Source organism: Puntigrus tetrazona, chromosome 5, assembly GCF_018831695.1.
Source record: "Puntigrus tetrazona isolate hp1 chromosome 5, ASM1883169v1, whole genome shotgun sequence".
Lineage (NCBI taxonomy): Eukaryota > Metazoa > Chordata > Actinopteri > Cypriniformes > Cyprinidae > Puntigrus > Puntigrus tetrazona.
The window spans coordinates 340,636-349,818 of NC_056703.1; the positions used below are offsets into that span (position 1 = coordinate 340,636).

Sequence of the window (9,183 nt, forward strand, 5' to 3'; positions counted from 1 at the left end):
CGTTACTTTAAACTTACACCTGGCCAAGATATTTTTGTACGTGCGCACCTACGGTTTGCTTTTATACTTGAAACAAAAAATTTAAACAAAAGAGCGCCAATCCGCTGTTTTTCAATCACCCGGATGAGAATATACGCCAACGTAATTGACAGGCATAAGAAAATAGATCGCTAGATGGCGCTATTGACCAATTAATCTAGTACTCCAGGGGACTTTTTTTTAGTTTAAATAAATCCCACTGATTATACTGTTTTATAATACTGAGTTATGTTAACTTTATCTTGTTTGAACCGCACCTTTTTACCAGAACTAATTTATTCGGTACCAGCTCGTGTGTCTGGTCTCGATGTGGTTGTATAATTATTGACAAAGAAAACTACTTTTTTTGTCGACACGTACCCTCACGCACAATTATAAAGCCAAAATTGCCATGTTGTTGCAAGAGATTAAAATTTCTGGTCGTGAAAACAAAAATTATTAACTTTAAATAGGCTAACCTTTAATTTGCTACATTATTTATTGAGTTCTTAATGAAATGCTGTGGAAAAACTGGGGAGGGAGGGATTCTTTGACTTTTCTTTGCATGCATTTAACGTAGACATAAGTGCATAATTTCAAGCGAAACTAGTTTTAAAAAGTCTAATTCTTGGATTATTACTATACATATGACTTGTGGGCTTTGTAAGATTAGGATTAAAATTTTTATTCAAACTAAAATCAGTTTAGAAACTGAAGTTGGTTACATAAAACTAGATTAGAGACGAACCAAATGTCTGCGCGTTAGCTCACTGCACAACTTGTCCTCAAGGTGGCGCAGTTTGCTATTGTTGCTGAACTTTGTTCTACATTTTACAGGTCCAGGATGTCTTCCAGCATTGCTATTTCACAATCACTCTGCGTAAAGGCTGCAAGGTTCCTTAAACGGACTTTTAAACACCTCAAGTTCCAGTCTCCATCATGTTAAGGATCAGAGGGGCATGACAGCGAGGAGCGTTCTCTGTTTTCTGTCCTGTAGAGCTGCTGGCCTTTTCATGAAACCGGGTGAGTTCCAGCTTCATTTGTTAATAAAACCGATTGACTGATTCGTGGCTTGAATCCATGTTGTAGTCCCGAGTTTAAATTGAAATGCGGGTTAAGAGTTTATGGCGCGTATCACATCATCAAAAGTCAAATTTCTCAGCAAGAGTGCTTGAGCTACTTCAAAAGTCGAAGCATTTCTCTTTAAAGTTTGCTTTGTGCATTTTTTTCATTTCTCCCCAAGTTGTGTAGTGTATGCAGTGTGGTGCGTGTGGCTATGGAGGGGTTCTGGGCTGTGTTTTTCCCTGTGCTGAGGGTCTGGTTCACCGGGTTGGTGGTCCTGATCATGCTGCCTGCGATGTTTGGGATCTCGCTTGGCATCACTGAGACCTACATGAAGATCCTTATTAAAACCTTAGAGGTATGGTAAACAACTGTTAATTGAGATAATAAAAAATAATATCAATACACAATAAATGCACACACATGCATGTATATATTTAAGAATAATAAGTGATTTTTTTAAATATATTTTTGATATATATCAATTAAAATATATGCATTTAAATACTTGCTGTATGTATAAAATATATGCTGTATGTTTTTGTGTTTATAAATACATAATAAATATACACACACACACATGTGAACAAAAATGTTTATTTTGGGTGTGATAATTAATCGTTTGACAGCACTGCATATTTAAAAAAATATGTGTAAGAAACTAATAAAAAGGCGAAAGCACAACAGAATTTCTAAAAATCAAATTGAAATAAAATGTTAAATATATAAAATATTAAAAATGTATATATAAGTATATATATTTCATCAAGTTTTATCAAAATGCTGTAACTTCCTCCACAATTTTTGTTTTTTGTCACACTATACGATACGATAATATATGCTATACGATAATAAGTAGCTGTTTCACATTTTGTCTTGCTCCATTCTACTTTTTAACACACAGTTGTCTTCCTATCATCTCTTAAAGATAAAAACAAGTCATGCCCTACATTCGCTCTGTCTTAGCTTCCCAGCATTTTTAGTCACTCTGTAGATACAAATGGCTTACCTGTTGTTACACATTCGTCAAAGCGTAAACGCTTCACGTAGTCTCTCAGTTGATATGAGCTACAAAAAACTGCATATATATTAGTTGCACGTTATTTAGACATTACGTTTTAAAATGGCTTAAAAAGTACAGCATGACGCTCCATGCCAAGTCTCCCAGGACACCAGGCTATTGCACACCATCACCAAGGGGAAATGAAACACTTTTGTTGACCAATGAAAACTGTGGCATAATCAGATGGTATATATTTCTCAAACCGAAATGTTCTGTGTCATCACTTTGTTGAGCGCCCTTTGGTCTTGAATTTGATTGATTATGCAAGTTAAAAGCCTATTGTCAGGAACAAATGCAATCATACAGTATGTATTAAGCTTGGCCTGGTGTTTCTGCAGTGGGCAACGCACAGAATCCAGAGGGCGAGTAGAGCAGAGGAGATACTGAAACATTCGACGTCAAACGGTGAGGTTTTTTACAGCTACAGTCACAAACACATCTCACGAAAGATCTCTCAGCTTATCTGTCTACTCGAGTAATCACATGTTAAACAATGACTACAGTTTCTCTCGCTCTCTCACACGCTCACAGTGGACTTCAGCCCGTCTTTATCAGTTACACCCTGCATTAGATTTATAAACGCACTTTATCATTACCTCACTGATCTTCACTGATTAATCATCATCTCAGCTGATGAAAGCCTATGATTATACCCAGTTATAGAGTGTGTCTAGTTTGAATGTGTTTCTTAAGATGGCACAGAACGGACACTGTAATATCTGAGCTTGCATCGTATTAAAGCAACAGCTCTCCCAAAAATGAAAAGTCATCATTGTCATCATTTACTAATGTTTAAATTATAACTTTTTACACAGTTTAAATACACTGCATTACTGATTCTTAATAAATTTAACGCTTCAGCTGAGCAGGCACACATTAAACTGATCAAAAGTGACAATAAAGACATTACTATGTCCAATAAATGCTGTTCTTTTGAACTTTCAATTCATCCAATATACCATAAAATGTTTAAGTAATTTCTGAGGGATCATGTGACACTGAAGACCGGAGCAATTATGCTGAAAATTCAGCTTTGCATTGCTGGAAGCGATCGCATTTGAAAATATATTCAAATAGAAAACAGTTCTTTTAAATTGTAATAATATTTCTCAATATTACAGAATTTACTGTATTTTAAAAAGTCTTTGGTAACACTTTAGAATAGGGAACACTTATTGACTTTTCCTTCAATGAATTCCTAATTTGCTGCTTATGTATTTGTTAAGTTTAGGTACTGGATAGGGATGTAGAATAAGGTCACGTTGAATAAAGCATTAATAGGTGCTACTAATAAATGGCTAATATTCTAGTAATATGCATGCTTATAAGCAACTAGTTAAGAGACCCTAAAATAGCGTTTCCAATGCTTTCATTATTTCATTAAAACTAATCATTTTGTCTGTGTGACTCAGGTTTAATTCAGCGGGATAATTCGTCTTTGGAGCAGGAGATTGAGGAGTTGCGTCGGAACAGGCCAAAGTCGGCGGAGCGCGGAGACTTCACTCTGAGCGATGTTCTTTACTTCACCAGGAAAGGCATCGAGAGCATTGTGGAAGACGATGTGACGCAGAGATTCACCTCGGAGGAGCTGGTGTCCTGGAACCTCCTCACTCGGACCAACAACAACTTCCAGTACATCTCTCTCAGGCTCACTGTACTGTGGGGAGTTGGCGTGGTCGTGAGATATTGCATACTGCTTCCTCTACGGTAGAGTACTATTTCATGCATGCTTCATAGCTGGTAAACTGTTGCTCAAAAGTTTGGGGTCAGTACATTTTTTTTTAGGAAATAAATACTTATGTAAATGAAAATTACCTCATATTTTACTCATCCTGAAGCCATGCTAGGTGTATATAATGTTCTTCTTTTAGACTTTATAAAACTTTATCCTGGCTCTTCCAAGCTTGGTAATGCTGGTGGATAGCGGCCATTATTTTGAAGCTCCGTAAATCGTATATATCCACAATACTGCAAGTTAAATTAACCTATGCATGTCCCCTGAAACAGGGAAACAGTTTTTGTTACAGAAATATTTCTAGGTTTAAAATTATAATGTAAATAACTGACTAACTTACTGAGCAGTGAGTTCTGACTCGCCGTACGATGTATTACGTTATTAAGTTGTATCATACATGGAGTCACAGGTCAGCCAAGAAGTCGGAGCTTGTAATGATGCTGAAAATTCAGATTTGCATCACAGGAATAAATTTCGATTTTACGTTATATTCAAACAGAGTACAGTTATTTTAAATTCTAATAATATTTAGCAAAATAACTATTTATGCAGTCTTGGTGAGCAGAAGAGACTTCTTTTAAAAACATTTGAACGGTGCATAAGTATATTATATTGGTGAGATTCAGTGCTTAGATCTTTTCTTGGCATGATGTGCAAGTCATTGTTTGTGGTCTGAAAATAAAAAACTAGTGCTTTTCAGCTAAAATGATGCACCTGTCCTTCTGTCATTGTCACTGTCTGTAGGATTACACTCACAGCTATAGGCCTGAGCTGGTTGGTGATCGGCACAACCATGGTGGGTTTCCTCCCCAATTGCAGGTAATGCTTTAGTACTGTTATTAACTTTGCAAATGCAAGAGCAATTTAATTTGGTCTCTGTCATTCATAAGCTTAAATACCATCGACATCCTATGAAGCACTTTGTGTAGTAAATTTTAAACTAAAATAAAAATTTGTGTAGGCAGTATTTATATATACAGTACTGCCTATGTGTACAGTATAGTTTTAATTTTAGTTTCATTTGTTGATTAAAATAAAAAAATTTTATAGCTTTAGGAAATTAGGAAAAACATTTCTCATTTTTGTTTTTACAAACATGATGCTAATTGCATAGCTTCAGTTTTATTCCTAGTAACAATCCATTGTTAAAGAGATTTTTTTTTTTTGCAGAATAATTTTTAATCAGTGCTGAATGATGAAAAATGCAACCTTTTTACCAATTCGTTTATTATAGTTGTCCATCAAAGCGTTGTTTAATCCTAATCACATTTATTACAATGTTTCAGAGTAAAGGGTTGGTTGAGTGACCTGGTCCACTTGATGTGCTACAGGATCTGCGCAAGAGGCCTTTCAGCTACAATTCACTATCACAATAAGTGAGTTCAAGGCTCCATTTAACAACAACTGGTCTAATCAAGTAACAATAATAGGGTTTAGAATTGTAGTGACACTGTGGCTCTGTTCCAAAACCCAGTAAGGTTTTGTTCTACACAGGTGTTTGCCTTCTGAGGCAGTATTTAATCTGAAATGAAAGACTCTGTGGCTGTCAGCTTTTCTACAAGCAGGGGCTTGCTAACAAACATCTGTGTTAAACCTTAAATGTGTTAAGTTGTGTTTTAAATTAGTCTAATTGTGCAAAACTAATTGTTTTTTTTTTTCAGACAGAATAGGCCTAAGAAAGGAGGCATCTGTGTAGCTAATCACACTTCGCCGATTGATGTTGTTATTCTGGCTAATGACGGCTGTTATGCAATGGTGAGTGACTGAAATCATGATATTTGCACTTTCATACAAAGGTTACAGTGTGCAACCTAACTAATTGTTAACTAATTGTAAGACTAATTTGTTAACTAACCTGATGGCTAATGCCTCTTGTTTATTTTTGGAGCATCAGTGAATGTTTGAAGCTTTTTTAATAGCTGTGTTTGAGTCTCAAACAAGTCTCATGATACAGATGATCACACAGTTAGCGGAAAGGGTTCAAATATGCAAAAGATGATGAAAAAAAATCTGCTGGTCATGGAGAATTTTTCTGAACAAACAACGGACTCGTGAACAACTGTAACAAAACAAACACACCATCGTAGATCATCCAGGTTAACACACACAGAATTAACAATCAAGGGTTCACAAACTTTTGAGGGGGTTATCTTGTGGACTATATAAACATCTTTTGTGTATATCTTACTCAGGACAGTACTAAATAAAAAAGATGCATTTTGTATAATCAGTTTTTTTGTTAAGAGATTTCACATTTTCACAGATTCTTCAAAAACATTAGAAAACAGGAGAATCGATTCTCTGCATTAAAAATTCTCTAAGATAAAAGTAACTGCTCCCAATTAGACAAACCCTTTCTTCTGTGAACAGGTAGGACAGGTTCATGGTGGTTTAATGGGAGTACTCCAGCGTGCCATGGAGCGGTCCTGCCCCCATATCTGGTTTGAGAGAGCAGAGATGAGAGACCGACATCTAGTGACAAAAAGGTAGAACAACAATAACGATGATGTTCAGGCGTTACAGATCAAACTAAGCAGTACAAAAAATACATATATTTACATGATTTTCAACCATTTTTCATGTCTGTTTCGTTAAACCTTTCTACAGTACGAACCTGCATATATGCATACATTCATTTCTGTACAAATTTTCTTAGACAGCATACCTCCCCCGTTGCATGCTGGGTCATGTCTGTCTGAGTCAGCTGCTATGTGCCTCACAGCACAACAGAAACACATTTATTTAAAAACAACACGGTGTTCTGACATGCACTGGAGACTTGACATTGTTCAGACACACATACTTGTACATCCATAATATAAGTCATGTTTAATACATACGTACAATTTGCAATGTAGGCCACAGTTTAGTGCCTTTTCAAGCACAGACAATCTCTGCAATACGGTATCTGTCGGTCTATTAAATTGGGGACCGGTTCTCACTGTTAATTAATTATTAAACTCCTAATTTGCAGTTTATTATTAGTTAGTTAATGTAGTAGTTAAATGTTGATATTGTGAAGGATTAAGGGATCTAAGATTTGGTCGTAAGACTATGTGCTTTATGAATAAACAGTTAATATGTCAGTGAAATGCGTGCTAAGAAATAATTAGTGATAATTGGTTGTTAAAATAAAGTGTTACCACCATCCTTAGTTAAGTTAAGGTCATTTCAGTAGCACCCCAGTGCAGCTCTTTTACCATCGTGTCAGTGCAGCTTCTGTCTGCTTGAATAAGGATTTCCAAAACGTTCAATAACCTCTTTTATGTCCAATTCAATATTAGTCAGCTTACGTGGCAGGTTTAGCTCTGTTTAGTTTGCAATGCAATAGAAATGTTGTTTTGTCTGAATATGATCTATTTGCCATTCATCACCACTATATTTTTAAATAGAATAAAGAAGAAAATTTATTAAAACATCTATTCAGTTAAAATATAATTTTCATTATGTTCCACCAAAAAAATCCAGAATTGATGCCTAACTTTCTATTATTTTCCATACTATTCTACCTATAAATATAATCAAAATTAAATCAAAATTTCTATATATATATATATATATATATATATATATATATATATATAAGTTTCATGTTGTGATTTGTGCAGTTTATCAATTTTCCATCTCTTCCTCATACTTTCTTGGATTACATGCTGGTCTGTTCATCTTTCTCATTCCCAGGTTGAGAGATCACGCAAATGACAAAACAAAGCTGCCAATACTCATCTTCCCTGAGGGTGAGTGCATAATAACAATGAGAAACACACTGAGATACAGTTTCAGCCATATTTCAGGTCTTTCTCTACAGCATTGTTTCTAGAGCTCAACTGTTGAAGTTTAATACTTGCACCTGGTTGCCCCCGCAGGAACTTGCATCAATAATACATCAGTAATGATGTTTAAAAAGGGAAGTTTTGAAATCGGAGGAACTATATACCCCGTGGCTATAAAGGTAATATATCAGTACTTTTATGCACGTTACTTGCTGTAAGGAAACAGGGTCATTTTTACAGTTGCATTGTAGTAAGTTACAATGCGAATACTAATTCTGTGTTGTGCTGCATTTATTTGATCAACAATACTTAAAAAAAAAATTAGTAGACAATATTAGAATTTTTATTATATTTTTGATAAAATAAATGCAGCTTTGGTGAGACTTTTCTGTCAATAACATAAAACAAAAATCTTAATCACTCCAAACCGTGTGTGTGTATTATATTTGTAATATATCCTTTAAACTATATGTGCAAAATTCTAAAAATATTTCCTTTAGCAGCTGTTTAATTTGATAATTACTAAAAATAATGTTGCAGTGATCTTCATAGTCTGTTTTTGTATACTGACCTACTGTGACCCTCATGCAGTGTGTGTGTGCGTGTGTGTGTGTGTGTGTGTGTGTGTGTGTGTGTGTGTGTGTGTGTGTGTGCGCGTGTTATATATAGTATGACCCACAGTTTGGAGATGCTTTCTGGAACAGCAGCAAATATAGCATGGTGAACTATCTGCTGCGGATGATGACCAGCTGGGCCATAGTCTGCAACGTCTGGTATCTGCCTCCAATGGCACAGAAGGTGAAAGCTCAAGCTGTTAAGTGTAAGATAGCTGTAGCCTATAGCTTATAGATGCGATTAATTACACCCTCACTCATTTCCTGTGCACACAGGAAGGAGAGGATGCTGTGCAGTTTGCCAACAGGGTGAAATCAACCATTGCACAACAAGGAGGTTTAGTGGACTTGGCCTGGTGTGTAAAAGAGTTTGCCTTTAGCTGTCTTGCAGCTACAGTGATCGAATGTAAGTTAAATGTTTACTACTCTGTGTGTCACAGGGACGGGGGTCTGAAGAGGGCAAAGGTGAAGGATTCGTTTAAGGAGCAACAGCAGAAGAAGTACAGTCACATGGTGGTGGGTGATGACAACAGTGACTGAACACAAACACCAACGATCAAAGATCTTCTTTCACCAATCACTGGAAATACATCAACTTGTTGACAAAAGTACAGGAGGGTCTATTTATAGTACTGCTGCTAAAACACATTTTAAAGATATTTATAAATGGGGGAAAAATAAAATTGAATATGCACTGCAAATGCTGTAGATCCCAGTTTTATATGGGCTGCCCTGCTTTTCTGTGAAGAGTTGTATATGCCAGAATATTAACTGGGTAAAAGAGCTTTTGCATTTGAATGATTGCAGTTTTTTTTAATAGATTTTGAATTTAAAATGTATGAAAAAAAGACCAAATGCGTGATTGGGGTTCATGCTAATTTATTTTTCAGAGCAAATAAACTTTTGTGCTTTTTTTAA

General features: G+C 35.7%; 1 protein-coding gene across 1 annotated transcript; it reads left to right on the top strand.

The window, feature by feature from the left end:
• Positions 1–859: 859 nt before the first annotated feature.
• Positions 860–9,183, top strand: agpat9l (1-acylglycerol-3-phosphate O-acyltransferase 9, like). The gene is made up of 13 exons (XM_043240374.1): positions 860–1,041; positions 1,262–1,438; positions 2,482–2,548; positions 3,556–3,850; positions 4,623–4,697; positions 5,165–5,254; positions 5,540–5,633; positions 6,249–6,364; positions 7,560–7,615; positions 7,745–7,830; positions 8,321–8,449; positions 8,542–8,621; positions 8,706–9,183. Exons 2-13 carry the CDS (start codon positions 1,295–1,297, stop codon positions 8,803–8,805), a joined length of 1,332 nt encoding a protein of 443 aa, XP_043096309.1. The 5' UTR covers positions 860–1,041; positions 1,262–1,294; the 3' UTR covers positions 8,806–9,183.

Excerpts from the sequence above, each read along its gene's own strand:
- agpat9l (XM_043240374.1), top strand. The coding sequence starts at position 1,295 with ATGGAGGGGTTCTGGGCTGTGTTTTTCCCTGTGCTGAGGGTCTGGTTC. Across the intron at positions 2,549-3,555 it reads GAAACATTCGACGTCAAACG|GTTTAATTCAGCGGGATAAT; the intron begins GTGAGGTTTTTT and ends TGTGTGACTCAG. Across the intron at positions 7,616-7,744 it reads AATACTCATCTTCCCTGAGG|GAACTTGCATCAATAATACA; the intron begins GTGAGTGCATAA and ends TTGCCCCCGCAG.